Source organism: Canis lupus, chromosome 21 (genome assembly GCF_048164855.1).
Source record: "Canis lupus baileyi chromosome 21, mCanLup2.hap1, whole genome shotgun sequence".
In the NCBI taxonomy this organism is placed as follows: Eukaryota; Metazoa; Chordata; class Mammalia; order Carnivora; family Canidae; genus Canis; species Canis lupus.
The window spans coordinates 42674387-42689620 of NC_132858.1; the positions used below are offsets into that span (position 1 = coordinate 42674387).

The window sequence follows — 15234 nt, forward strand, 5'->3', positions numbered from 1 at the left end:
AAAAAGGGTGTTGCCTGTGTTCTCGTCTAGGATTTTGAGGATTCTTGTTTCACATTTAGATCTTTCATCCATTTTGAGTTTATCTTTGTGTCTGGTGTAAGAGAATGGTCTAGTTTCATCCTTCTGCACGTGGCTGTCCAATTTTCCCAGCACGATTGATTGAAGAGATTGTCCTTTTTCCAGTGGATATGATATTCCTTCTTGCTTTGTCGAATATTAGTTGACCATAGAGTTGAGGGCCCATTTCTGGATTCTCTATTCTGTTCCATTGATCTATGTGTCTGTTTTTGTGCCAGTACCACACTGTCTTGATGATCACAGCTTTGTAGTACAAATTGAAATCCGGCATTGTGATGCCCCCGGCTCTGGTTTTCTTTTTTCAATATTCCCCTGGCTATTCGGAGTCTTTTCTGATTCCACACAAATCTTAAGATTATTTGTTCCTATTCTCTGAAGAAAGTCCATGGGATTTTGATAGGGATTGCATTAAACATGTAAATTGCCCTGGGTAACATTGACATTTTCACAATATTAATTCCTCCAATCCATGATAATGGAATATTTTTCCATCTCTTTGTGTCTTCCTCAATTTCTTTCAGAAGTGTTCTGTAGTTTTTAGGGTATAGATCCTTTACCTCTTTGGTTAGGTTTATTCCTAGGTATCTTATGCTTTTGGGTGCAATTACAATGGAATATTACTCAGCCATCAGAAACAATGAATACCCACCATCTGCTTCGACGTGTATGGAACTGGAGGGTATTATACTGAGTGAAGTAAGTCAATCAGAGGACAATCATTATATGGCTTCACTCATATGGGGAATATAATAAAGAGTGAAAGGATTATAGGGGAAATGAGTGGGAAAAATTAGAGAGGGTGAGACAAACCATGAGAGACTCCTAACTCTGGGAAATGAACAAAGGGTTGCAGAAGGGGAGGTTGGTGGGGGGTTGGGGTATCTGGTTGATGAGCACTGAGGAGGGCACTTGATGGGATGAGTACGGGATGACTACATGTTGGCAAATCAAACTTCAATAAAAACAAAAAAACCAAAAAATTGTCAATTAAATGTGAGGACAGAATAAAGATATATTCAGACATGCAAAGTCTAAGAACACTTAACTCTATTCATTCTTTTTTAGGAAGTTATCTGAGGATGTACTCCAGCAAAACAAGGGGAGAAAAAAAAAAAACAAGGGGAGGAGAAACAAGAAAAAATATAATTGATAATAGCTAGTGTTAACTGATTACTTATTTTTGTGCCAGGTAGTCTTCTAAGTGATTTTCACATATTATTCCATTTAATCATAAAACAATCCTATTAAGTATATACTATTACTATTATTATCTTATAGATGAGAAAAACTGTGTTATAAAGAAACCAAGGGAAAAAAAAAAGAAAAAGAAACCAAGGGTGCCTGGGTGGCTCAGTGGTTGAGCGTCTGCCTTTGGCTCAGGTGCTCAGGTTGTGATCCTGAGGTCTTGGAATCAAGTCCCTGTGAGGTTCCCTGTAGGGAGTTGAGTTCTCCTTCTGCCTGTGTCTCTGCCTCTCTCTGTGTCTCTAATGAATAAATCAATAAAATCTTAAAAAAAAAAAAAAAAGAAGAAGCCAAACAGCTTACCTAAGGTCACACAGTTGGTGAGTGGTAGGACTAAGGCCTAACCCCAGGCAGTCTGACTTACGCACCCAGGCTCTTCAACACTCACTACCTTCCCAGACCGTCATGTTACCATGAAACTATGGAACCGAATTAGGACAGCCACAAAGGAAAACATCAGAATGAAAGCTATGAAGCAGGCCTACTGAGCCTCCAGGCTAACTTGGGGCAGGAGGAGAGAAGCATCCAATAAGACAACTCTAAGAGGAAAACACGATGACTACACATGCGGCATGATTTGAGAACATTGAAAGAAAATAAAGAAATGCAATCAGAAAATTAAGGAAAACCAAAAAATATCCATGAGATGGTCTTAAGTCTGAATGAGCCAACCAAGATATGGCGTGGTGTAAAGCACGATGGACCACAAAGTAAAAGAGTCCATTTCACCCCGATGCTAGAGCTGTCCTAAGTCAAAAGGTCCAAGGGTTGTAAGGAAGGATCAGTAATTCTAAGATTTGGATTCTATTTACATAATCACAACAATGTAAACCATCTATTTACATGGACAAGCTAAAAGAGACTTGATTACAGGGCCAAATAACAATGTTAACAACTATTACAAATAAAGGTCCAAATCTAACTGGGGCAGGAGAGAAAGAAAAAGTGCCAGAAGGATAAGGAAGGCATTTATCTTACAATGTAGGGAGTGAAAACTGAAAGAACAAGTAAGAGAAATTTAAGTATCTATTTTAAAATTACATCCTGCAATTCATGTTTCAACTTGACTGAGCCATAGGGTGCCCAGATATTTGGTTAAACATCGTTTCTAGTGAGTCCATGTGGATGTTCCTGAGTACAATTAACAACTGAGTCGGGACACTAAGCAAAACAGATTGCCCTCCCACATACTGGTGGGCCTCATCTAATCAATTGAAGTCCTGAATAGAACAAAAGGCTGAGTAAGAAAGAACCCACTGTTTCTATCTGATTGTCTTCAAGCCGGAATATTGGTCTTTTCCTGTCTTCAGAGTCAGACTTGGACTAGAACATACAACATAAACTCTCCTGATTTGTAGACTTTTGGATTCAAACTAGACTACACCATGGGCTCTCCTGGGTCTGCCCCTCCCAACCTCCACGATCATGTGAGCCAAATCCTATGTTTACCGACTGTCTGGAGAACCCTAACCACACACATATGTAACTTCATCCATTATGCCTGTTTGCCCTCAGATCCAGTTCCTGAACTTCTCCTACAAATTCTATTTCTTAGTTTCCTTGTCAACTGGCTTCCAGAGTGGTTTGACCAATGGAAGCCTGGCTGGAAAAGGGGAGGACGGTATAAGCTCAGATATTGTCCTCTCTCCCGTCGTACTTTCTAGCAGTGATTTTATCTCCTCAGAGATCCTAGCTCCTTTCCAGGCAGCCTCTTCTATTCCCAGCTCTACCAGGCACAGTTCTATGATTCTGCAGCCCTGGGAGTGGAAACAGCTTTCTGATGATACTTATTCCTGATTGCTTGACCATCCTTCGTTTGGCTTCTGCACCATCCCATCACATGTATAACTCTTTAAAATACCTATAGTGACTCATTGTCTGGCTGGATCCTGACTGAAACAGTAATAAAGACAGGAATTCAGTAAGATAAGCATACGGGAAGGTGAGGCGAGAGGAGAGAGGTGGCTTAACTGAACTTATGTATCGTCTTCATAGAGGAAGTCAGTAGATGGTGCCTAATACTGATAAATCATAAACAGCAGTACAGTATACTATTTAGAATTACAAAGATAACCAATAAAAGAATAAAAACCTGAAACCGTTAAAAGTGTTGCCTCAAATTCTGGAGACAGTAAAGAAACCTGTAGTTGCCAGGAACTCGGGGGGAAGGGAGAGATGAGCAGACGAAGCACAGACAATTTTTACAGCAGTGAAACTATCCTGTATGATAGTGAAATGCTTCAAAACATGACATTATGCATTTGTCAAAACTCACAAGACTGCACAACATGAACGGTGAACCTAAAACAAACTATGGATTTTAGTTAATAATATTCTTAATATTGGTTCATCAATTGTAACAAACGTGCTACACAAACACAAGATGTTTATAATAGGGGAAAATATGTGTTCGGGGGACAGGAGGGAGAACAGAGGAAACCTCTGTACTTTCCAGTCCATTTTTCTGTAAACCTCAAACTCTATTAAAAACTGAATTCCCTTCATGAAAGGAAGGAAGGAAGGGAGGAGGGGGAGCTGGGAGGGGATGAGGAAGGAAGGGAGCTATCTAAAAGACATGGAGGAAACTTAAATGCCTATTACTAAGGGAAGGAAAGCCATCTGAAAAAGCTACATGCTTTATGATTCCCACTATAATGACATTCTGAAAAAAAGTACAACCATGGAGGCAGATAAAGAGACCAATGGTTGTCGGGGTTTAGGGTGAGAGAGGAAGTGGTGAATTGGTGGAGCACAGGGCATTTTTAGGGTGGTAACTATTCGGAATGATGCTGCAATGGTATCGATACTCGACATTTTGTGTTCATCAAAACTTAGGAACCTATATAACACAAAGAGTAAATCCTAACAGTAGTTAATAATAATGTGTCAAGAATGGCTCATCCATCACAATAAATGTACCCACATTAATGCAAGGTATTAGTTACTGTAGAAACCCATGGGGGTGGGGAGACTGTACTTTCTGTGCAATTTATCTTTAAAACTAAAACTGTCCTTAAAAAAAATAGCCTGTTTAAAAAAAAAAAAAAAGCCAGAGTTTGGGACACCTGGGTGGCTCAGCGGTTGGGCATCTGCCTTTGGCTCAGGGCGTGATCCCAGAGTCCTGGGATCGAGTTCTGCATTAGGCTCCCTGTAGGGAGCATACTTCTCCGTCTGCCTATGTCTCTGCCTCTCTCTCTGTGTCTCTCATGAATAAATTTTTTTTAAAGTGTTACCTCTAGGAAAGAGGTATTTGTGGGTGAAACAGAGCCTTTTGTTTTTCTTATTGCAAGTCCTTATGTGCAATTTAAGGTGGTTTGCGTATGTGTGTGTTTTATCATTTGTACACGTCTCTTGAACTGAAATGTTTTAATATTTTAAAAAAATCTGTTGACTTTGTGGAATAGCTAAAATGAAAAGGATAAGAGATAGCAAGTGTTGGCAAGGCTATGAAGAACCCAGAACTCTCAGGCACCACTATGGAAGTTCATGTAAATCGGTACAACCACTGTGGAAAACTGTTTGGCAGTATCTCACCAAAGCTGATCATTTGTATAACATGTGACCCAGCAAATTCACTCCTAGATTATTGAGATTTGAAAAAAAATATTCACCAAAACATGTGTTCTATAATGTCCACCGAAGCTTTATTCATAATTGCCCCAAACGAATCTACCGGAGTGCTCATCAAGAGTTGCAGAAACACTCTAGACTCTATTCACACAATGGAATTCTACACACCACCGAGAATAAAAGGTTTATAACTACACACAATTACATGAATACCACAAACATAATTTGAGTGAAAGAAGCTTAGGCATAGGACACATAATTCCATTTCTATAAAGTCCAAAAACAGGTAAAAGTTATCTATGCTGTAAGAAGTCAGAATAATTGTTATCGTCAAGGGGAAACATTGACAGAAAGAGGTATAGGGGTCCCCTGGGGTACTGGTAATGCTCTGGTTTTTTAATGAGTGCTGGTTCTACAAGCATACTGAATCTATGCAATTTCTTCAAGCCATGCTTATAATACATTTAATATATGTAGCTTTTATATGTATACTATGCTTTAATAATTTTATTAACCTTGGAGTGTACATCCCTAAATCACACCCTTTTATCTTCACTCTCTCTATTAGCATTTAAAGTTAAGGAATAGGGGGATCCTTGGGTGGCTCAGGGGTTTAGCGCCTGCCTTCGGCCCAGGGCATGATCCTGGAGACCTGGGATCGAGTCCCGCATTGGGCTCCCTGCATGGAGCCTGCTTCTCCCTCTGCCTGGGTCTCTGCCTCTCTCTGTCTCTCATGAATAAATAAATTTTAAAAAAATAAAGAATATATACTTGAAAAACTCACAGGAAAGAGAAATATATATATATATACAGTTTACATAGCTAATTTCAGTACTTGGGAAAAAAATCTCAAAGTTAACATTTCTTAGAATACTTTCAAAGGCAAGAGAAGTCCAGTTTGGAGTCCAGTAGAAAATTTATGAGAACTGGTTGGGCAGCCATACTGTTTGGTGGTGTTAGGAGCACTGCCTTCCAGCCGGGGGTCTGCATATGTTCATCATGTTATGAATTACAGTTCAGGGTGACATTTACCAAGACAAGTGAGTGCTGACACTGAAAAGTCATTGCTCTTGCGCAATCTGCAATCGGGCTCAGTTTTGAGCTTCTTACCACTGGATAACATCCATCTAGGGAAATTCTTCTTGTGTTCATCTCAGAAACTGCAACTTTGGCTTCCTCACCAACTTAGAATACATTGTTTTTCTTTGTGCTGGGAGGAATCAGAGCTAAATTACAGGCATTAGACCCAAAATCTAAAGATGAGTGTGTCAATGCTCCAAATGTGAGAATATTTTTTCTTTACTTTTGGTAATAACTTAATGCTGTTTCAAACCTAACTATTGCACTCATTCATTTCCTTTAACACAGGAAGTACAAAGCTTACACAAATTGGTTCTACTTTAGTTCTGCACATGTAAATTAACATGGTTTTTAAGCAAGCCTCACTGAGCTTACTCCAAGTGAAAATTTAATGCTGAAATTTGGCAAGTTCTTGATCAGTAACTTTAATCTACCACTTTTATAAGTTCTCAGTTTAATATACATAACAGCATATTTTGAGTATCTTTCAGAGCTATGATAAAAGGGCCTGACATTTTTAAGAAAGGCTGGAAAACCTCCAACAGTGAAGTTTACTTACCTAGTAAATAAACTTAATCCAACCTCCTGCTGTCTCTATCTTCAATTTAATTCACCCACAAATTACCTTCTGATAATTTGGCTTTGGCTGTCCCAGACCACACTCTACTTTTAGGATACTCAACTCCCAAAGGGCCACTCCTTTTGAGTATTCCTTTGAGTGTATATATATACTCAGCACACATCCCTTCAATTAATAGCATTTATTAAGCATTTCCTAGGAGTTCTCCTGTTACTATTCTTTTTAATCCTTTCAATAACCCAATAGTTTCTTTTACTGCCTACATTGGATACATGAGAAACCTAAAGCACAGTACATTTTTGTAATTTACCCAAAGTTCTAATGTTTGCAAGTGGTAAAAGCTTTAATCCCATCCCAGGCAATGAGATCCACAGCCATTACGCCACTGCCTCCAGTTACTGGTAGGAACTCTTACATAAGAACAAATTCAGGCCACATAGTACCACGAATCCTGCTCTTGTCAGCACTCCCACTTCTACCTACTAGACTGCAATGAAAATTCCTGGCTCTACTCTATTCAGTAGAACAGCCTTTACTGCTGCTACTCATGTTGAGTACACTTACTTTCTTCCATAACATGAAAAAACGTGAGTGATAGACTTTTATCACCACCACATGGTTGGCGGGGGGGGGCAGGATTCAAAATTGAATTTTGATGCGTTTTTTAAAGTCTCTATTGATGGCACACTGGATAATGGCTTGGGCATACAGCACTGTTCTGGAGATTCACTAGATCGTCAAGACAAAGCTGATGTGTAACACTGACTCCCAAGATAGCATAAAACATGTATCTCAGGACCTCCAGGATTTCGAAGTCCACAAAAAGAAGTCAAAACTTCATCTCATCATAAAAATACTTCCCAATTCACGTGCAAACATAAAATCCCATCTCAAAAACTTTCAACACCACTGAAAGACCAGACACTGTATATTCTCTAAAATTTATTTACAGTTAATAAATTAAAAAGTACAACCAGATTGCAAATCTTAATCATATGCGCACATCAAACTGTCCAAGAAAACAATTCAGTTCCATTACAAACAATTGCCTTCTAATGCACTTAAGACATAACAGTCTACCAAAATTATTTTAAACACACCAACAAAGTAAATATTATGTATATATGTGCATTAAAAAACACCAATTTAAAGAGTGCTGTGGCAATCCTTTAAATAACGAAAAACTTCGGAGTTCAAAATTGCTCGGGTTTTTTTTCATATTCAAATATTTTCCATGTGTTTTTACGGAACAGTTTCCAGAAAAATAGTACTATTGTTTGCACACAGCAAATCAGTATGTGTCGGCCACCAGTTTAACTTACACCTGTCCAATCAGGTACTCAAACTTGGACAAAATAAATACACACCACAACAGTGACACTTTGCACTAACAACAATGAAGCTTGCCCTCAACCATCGTAACGTTACTGGATTCGGTAAAGAAAAAGAAGCTGCTGGTTGACAAGGAGGAGGATAATAAGGACATTAGGAATTGAAAAGGTTATCTGAGGTGCCGGTCACCACATTTAGGCACTCAAGACTAAATAAAAGCATAGCAAGGTGATAAACTTCTTCCTCCTACTTTCCCCCTTTACTTGTGCCATATGAGATATAAAGGTAAGAGAATGAATAAAGATTATGGGATTTCTTTCAAAAAAAAAAAAAAAACTATATACAAGCTAAGCTACGGACTCACTTTAGAAGACAGTAACTGAATGCCTCACCATAAAGGCCACCGTGCCAAGTTCCTTTTCACATTCTCCCCAAGCGTATCCATAAAATACTTCCATTCTCCTATTAATATACTAATCAACTATATTAGTTGTTTCTTCACATTTTATAAGTCGTAAAACAACTAACTTTAGCAAGGTTTTGCTAAAGACAACTTGGCAAAAATAAAGATTTTTTTACATCTTATTTCACAAACTAGAAATGGCATGATTTTTTAACAGGCCAGATAAATAACATATTGAATTTAGGATGGGCAATCAGATCCAAACCGAAACCAGATAGCCCAGATAATCCAAAGTATTTATGCAAGTTAAAGCGCACTAAAGTAATGAGGAAGGCATAAGAGGAAAAAAAATAAGATTCTCAGTTAAAATAAATGCATGGTGTCAATGGTTACGTTTCAATTTTGTGCTGAGCAAAGTTATCCTCCCAGCTACACCTAATTTCAAAATCATCTGGGAACCTCTCTAGATAGGCTATATGTTGAAATTACATTCTAATATGGCCATTGGGTTTATTTTTTTTACTTATTATAAAATTATATACAATAGTGAAGTGGTACAAATACATATTCTTTTTCTCGGGTGCTAATCAGCTAAAAAAGTTAACAATTTGGGAAGAGGGGAGGAAAACCCTATGCATTTAAGTACAGTTGGCAATGGAAGCTAATAACCAAAAGAATACATATAAGCTTCCTATCACACAAATATAATTTAACACTCTCCATCTTCTAAGTAATTATTCACTTTTATTTACTCATGTGACAGTATTTGTAACAACACATTATCATTGAGTAGTGAATAAAAGAATATGAGGCTTACTGGGAAACTGGCATAAAGTCATATATATATATGTATATATATATATAGATCTTTTTTTTTTTTTTTACAAAACAAGAACACTGAAATTAAAGTCACAAAACTGCTACTGTTAACTATTAAACTTGAAAAATTCATTTCAGAAAGCTATGCCATTTGAATTCTAAAAACACAAGAGTCAAAATCGCAACTCTCATTATTCCCCTAAGAAGCTGCCAAGCAGAAAGAAACCTTGACATTGAAGATTTCATAGGTCATGTTCCAGCCTGGTATGGATGGTTCCATAGCAGAATACTTAAATTTGCAATAACAGTGGTGCAAAGTCACTACTTGACCCTTTAGATATTGCAGTAAAATCTGGCTGTGGCACCACTGGCTAAAAACCATCAGTCTTGCTGCCACCAATGACCAAAGGCACTTGGATTATCCAGAATTCCACACTGGGCCATATGGTATAAACACTATTACAAAAGTGTAAAAGAAGGGTCAGTATTCTGTGTGGCTCGCCTGTTCGATTCCTGTGGTTTTCGGCTGTCAAACAAAAGACCAATAACTGCAAACATAATTACGAATGGAAAAGAAAAAAAAAAGTAATAAAGGAAAATTCATGGCGTACAACGGTCAACGAATTATGATGTTTTTAAGAGTGATGGATAGTAATCTGGACATTTCTTGTTATCCAACAACAAAAGCAAGGAAGTTAAATCTTATTTTGCCCAAAGTCAACTTCGACCAGTTATTTGATACCAAGAAATGCCTCACCCCTCTGGATGGATCATGAATACTTGAGAATTCCAATGGGTATTCTGTGTAGCATTTTAATCGCAGCGTTTACACCTACTCATTTTTCCTATGCGAATTCCATTTTAAAATAAATTATCCTTGAAATGGTCCCAGGTCGGTATGTGAGACGAGTACAAGGAGGCCAAATCATTTGCAGTCGGATTCCATCCATCTCTTTAACCAACACCAGTTCTTTAGAATCATTCATTCATTCTTTTTTGTTTGTTTGTTTTCAATCACAAGCCATGTGGTTTCAGTGCACTTTAAATTTTATTCGATTAAAAAGGATTTAACAGGTCAACTTTTCCTAAACAAAACTTCACGAGTTTCTACCACTTTCCTTTAGGAGCTCAGTAAATATAAACATTAAGTCTCAATATAAAAAATCTTTTAGAAACACATCAAAAAAAAATGTTTTAACAGTCATACTTTGCATCTCTTTGTTTGTAGTCACTGAGCCCACGAAATTCGAAGCCATACAAATCCTTACACTACTGACAGTCGTAGCTTGAATTCCCTAGAAAAATATCCTTGGTCAAAGCTTTGGAATCCAGTTGAAACGCGGAAACGAGTGGGATTCAGAATACCCTGAGCACAGACTGGTGCAACACCTCTGAAAACATAGTCGATCTTTCCTCCAGAAAGAGGGGTTGGCAGTCCCGACAAGAAAAAAAAGAGGAAAAAAGAAAAAAAAAAAAAAAAGGTTGGGGTGGGAAGAGGTGGGGGGGGGCGGGAAGGCCGATGGATGGACAGCCAAGTAAATTCTAGCTTTATTACACAAGCGCGAAACCAAATTCCTTTGGGGAAAAAAAAAAAAAAAAAAGAATGACTTCGGAGGACTTCCAGACCAGTGAGGTAGAGAGTCCGAAAGGGGAGGAAAAAAACGGATGTGCCCCGAGCGTCCTGGAGGCGTCTCCACGCGGGGCTGGGGGGCCGGGGCTCCGCGGCGGGTCCTGCTGGGTCCTCCGCCCGCGGCCCGGGGGCGGCCCGGGGGCGGCGGGGGGCGGCGGGGGGCGCGCACCTGCCGGGCCGGGAAGGGCGCCTCCGGGGCTCCCCCGCCCGTAAAGTGCACTAAGGGACGCGGTCCGGGCCGGGTCTGTAAACACTCGACTGTCACTGGGCGGCCGCTCGGGCCGGGCCGGGCCGCGGCTCACGCCCGGGGCACCGGGAAGCGGCGGAGCCTCACCACGGGTTCCAGGTTCACTCGCAGCACCTGGCGCGCTCGGCGCCGCGCCGCCGCCAGGCTGCGCTCGCCCCACACGTCGCCGCCGACGCGGATGGTGGGGAAGGTGGTCAGCGTCGGGGTGGCCGCCCTCCAGATCTCCTCCAGGCTGCGGCCGCCGAAGCAGGGCCCGGGGGCGGCGGGGGCGGCGGGGGCGGCGGGGGCGGCGGCGGCGGGCGGCGGCGGGGACGGCGGCGGGGACGGCGGCGGGGACAGCGGCGGGGGCGGCGGCGGGGACGGCGGGGACGGCGGCGGCGGCGGCGGCTTCCTCCGGCGGGCGGCGGCCGGCCGGGCTCCGCGGCGCCTCCTCCTGGCGGCCGGGCCGCGCGAGTGGCGGCGGGCGGCGGGGGGCGGCGGCGGGTCGGGCACCAGGGCCCGGCAGGAGGCGTAGCCGTAGACGTCCTTGCTGCGCAGGATGTGCGGCGAGAACTGGTGCTTGAGGCTGCAGAGGAAGCTCCAGAGCTCCGCGTCCGAGCTCATGAACTCCGTGCTGCGGGGCACCAGCAGCTTGAAGGCGTCGCCCAGCGTCTCGGTGCTGTCGGCCAGCGACAGTTGCGACCGCGAGTACACCACCTTCTCCTCCCGCGCCTCGGGCCCGGCCCCTCCTCCGGCCCGAAGGCCGCCGCCCCGGGCGGCCGGGGCCGGGGCGGCCGGGGGCCGGCGCCGCCGCCTCTTGACGCTGCGCCGCATCGGAGGCCGCTCGGGGCCGCCCGCGCTCGCCCCCGCCCGCCCTCCGCCCTCCGCCCTCCGCCCTCCCGCCCGCGTCCGGCTCCGCGGCGGCCGCCGCTGCTGGCGCCTCCGGGCCGGCGCCGCTCTCGCTACTTTTCTCGCCTCGGCCGCCGCCCCTCCCCCTCCGAGGGCGGAAGACGCGGGCGAATATCCTGCCGCCCGGCACAAGATGGCGGCCGGCGCCCACCCCTGGGCTTTGTCATTGGACGGCGCCGGGCCCCCCGGTTCCTTTCTTCTCCTCTCTAGCCTCCCTTCGCCCTCTGCCTTTCTTTAAATGCGCCCGCCTCGGGCCCCGCCCACCGCGGCCCCGGCTCCGCCCATTGGGTGCTCTCTGGGAGGGGGCGGGGACTAGCGGAGGGGGCGGGGCCGAGAGGCCAGGCCCTGGAAGATGGTGCTGGGCTGGGTGCTGGTGGAGGCCCTTGAACGCCAGTCCACAGTTGGGTGGGCGTGCGGGGACGGCGGCCTTCCGCCCCACCTTGGGGACAGCCCCCCTCGGAGTGAGCGGGTGCCTGTGTGACCCACCAGTCTGCACGACACAGGCGGTCCCTCCTCTCCCAGCAGGGAACTGGGGGTGGGGGGTGGGGGGGGTCCAACCTACAGGGGATGGGCCTTGCCCACTTCCCTTCCAGACCGTCCAACACCTCCCCTGGCATCTTCAACTCTTCCTTCCTTTGGCCCTGATCCGTCTCAGGCAACCAACAATAATCCAGATTCCTTCGGGTCCTGAGGGCAGCGTTGGCGGGATGGTCTCCTCCTAGGCCATGGAACCATCTTCCTATTTAAGAAGACGCTCTGCCTCCGGGGGAAGCAAGGGCCGCTATACCTGTAACACTACCCCCTCGTTGCTCCAGTTGGTCACAGACCAATCACGGCACAGCCGTTCTCCTTGATGGAAACAGCCCTGGTTTTATGAATGAGTCGTTCAGTCTAAATGACTGCGCTCCACCTTTTCACTGAAGTTGTAGCAGGTGCCTCTGCAGCACCCTCTCTCTCATCTAGAAAAGCTGCAGCGTCACAATCGATAAAGTTCTCTTGGTAATAAGTCCGTTGTTAAGGACACATTCCCTTCTGCATTTGAGGGGAGAAGGGCTGGGAAAGTAGGGCTAGTTTCTTCTAGTTCCTAGGACTGTCCTGAGACACTATAAAGTTTATGGAAAGTTCTCGGATTTTTCTCCTTAAGGAATGGCTGGCTGTCTAACGTCCTAAGTTTTGCTCCTTTACTTCTCGTGGGGAATGATGCTTCCTACATCAGATAACCAAGTGATGGATAATGAGAATGTTTATAGGGGAGTGGTCCATTCCCTGGTCCTTCTCTCTCTCTCTCTCTCCTGACTGGCACTCCAGTGGGCACTCCGTGTTTGCTAAGTCCATCAGTGAAATCCTGCGGATTACTTGCAATGGGGTGAGAAAGAAGGATATGGTGAAATGGCTTAGAACAGCACAATTTTATATTTTGCATTTATGATGCAACTTTCTCCTAACTCCCTTACATTGTTAAGGTGGATCTCAGTACGTAGAACTTTGACGTAAGCATGCAGATTTTACCCCTCAGTGAGCATCTTACTTTCCAGTCAAAGACTGATAAAGCACAGAAGTTTTCTGATTTGCATATAGTTGCTAATAGTCCCCCTCCAATATTTGAGCTGAAAGACACCAAGTTCAGTCTCCTTATTTCACAGATGAGGAAATCTGGACCCACGGAGGCTCACTAATAGGGCTTGTTGATAGCACCACCGGGACTCCTGTTTATTGGATTCCTAACCCAGAGGTCTTTATATTTCACTGGAGGCTTCTGTGCTGCCTAGACTCGGAGGTTCAGCAGAAAATGCATAACGCATGAGACGTGACCAATGGACAGAGCTGTACCCCTATTTCTACTTCAACTCTCCCCAAAATGGAGCAGTTTTGATCGGTGTTGTATTGGAATGAACAGATATTTTGTTTGAACGAGGTTTTAATAAAAACTAAACCAAAACTATTCTGAAAGTTGTTTCCCTACACCACCAGAACGCCTTCCCCACACAATGGGTTTATGGCAAATACAGAACTTCCTATCAAGAGACCAGTTCTCTGCCTACCCAAAAATCATGGCAGCTTTCTGAAGAGAAGATCATTTTCCTTTCCTGGAAAAACACACCTAACGTCAGACCAATATTAAGGAGCCAATTACCAGCTTCCTAAGTCCTTATAAAGAAATGATATTACTACTTTTTACATCATGACTAATTTTCTTGATAATTCTGAGAACACATATTAATGTGAAATTTGAATAACTTCCACTGGAATGCCCCTGCATACTGACAGATAATCTCACAGAGTGAGCCAGCAGACTGATAAGGGGACTTCATAATAAAAGAAGAGGGTAAAATAAGGATTTATGTACTCCTGGCTTCTCATATTGTTTGTTATTCCTTTCCTTCCATGTTTATCATATTATAGGTACTTCAGGGGGTCTTTTGCCACATAAATACATAACGGGCATCTACACAGACTTACAGATTTGATTTCAATTAGGAGCCTAAATCTTTCTTTAATGCAATTTTGATTCTAAGAAAACATAAGATCTCAACAACTTGCAAAGCGTTCAGCAGTTCTTTTATATAATACATGTTCATTTAATTTACCTCAGATAAAACTACTTTTTATGAAATATTTTTAGGGATTAGTATCAGGTCAAATTGCTTACATTTTCATATACTTTTAAATCTGACATTGTCTCCTCTCTCTATTCTTCTCTTTTCTCTACTTCTTTTTCTTCTTACATTTCTTCTTGACCTCTACCTTTTGATTAACTGAAATCTTTATCCGTTCACTATTAGCAACTAAAATTTACTCATAAAGATCAGATGTTTCTTCTAGTTCCTAGGACTGTCCTGAGACACTATAAAGTTTATGGAAAGTTCTCAAATTTTTCTTCTTAAGGAATGGCTGTCTAAAGTCCTAAGTTTACTCCTTTACTTCTCATGGGGAATGATGCTTCCTATATCAGATAACTAAGTGATGGATAATGAGAATGAACAGGAAAAAAAAGGTAGCTGTATCTGTATACTTCTTAAATATATAAATGATGTAGTTTAAAAATAAATCCGAGCAGAATAAAGTGATTGGAGAAAACTAAAATAAAATACATCTCTAGCTACCTAGACCTCTGCTTTAAGGTCCCCCATCTATTAAACAATGTGCTTCTTGAAAAGTGGCCAGAACATAAAAAAAAGTGTATGTAAGTGAATATAGTCAACTAATCTATGAATGACAGAGGAGACAAGAATATATTGAGATAAGGAAAAGACAGCCTCTTCAATATATTGTGTTGGGAGAACTGGACCACTTTCTCACACCATACACAAAAATAAACTCAGAATGAATTTAAAATTAAAGACCTAAATGTGAGACATGAAACC

The 15234-nt window shown here is 42.8% G+C and overlaps 1 protein-coding gene and 1 long non-coding RNA gene across 3 annotated transcripts in view; both read right to left on the minus strand.

The window, feature by feature from the left end:
- Positions 1 to 15234, minus strand: part of LOC140613081 (uncharacterized) — a 412316-nt gene that overhangs the window by 286592 nt on the left and 110490 nt on the right. The gene's annotated exons all lie outside the window — the stretch shown is intronic.
- CCDC71L (coiled-coil domain containing 71 like) lies at positions 7480 to 13249 on the minus strand. Its single transcript, XM_072791544.1, has one exon. It carries the CDS (start codon positions 11792 to 11794, stop codon positions 11033 to 11035), a length of 762 nt encoding a protein of 253 aa, XP_072647645.1. The 5' UTR covers positions 11795 to 13249; the 3' UTR covers positions 7480 to 11032.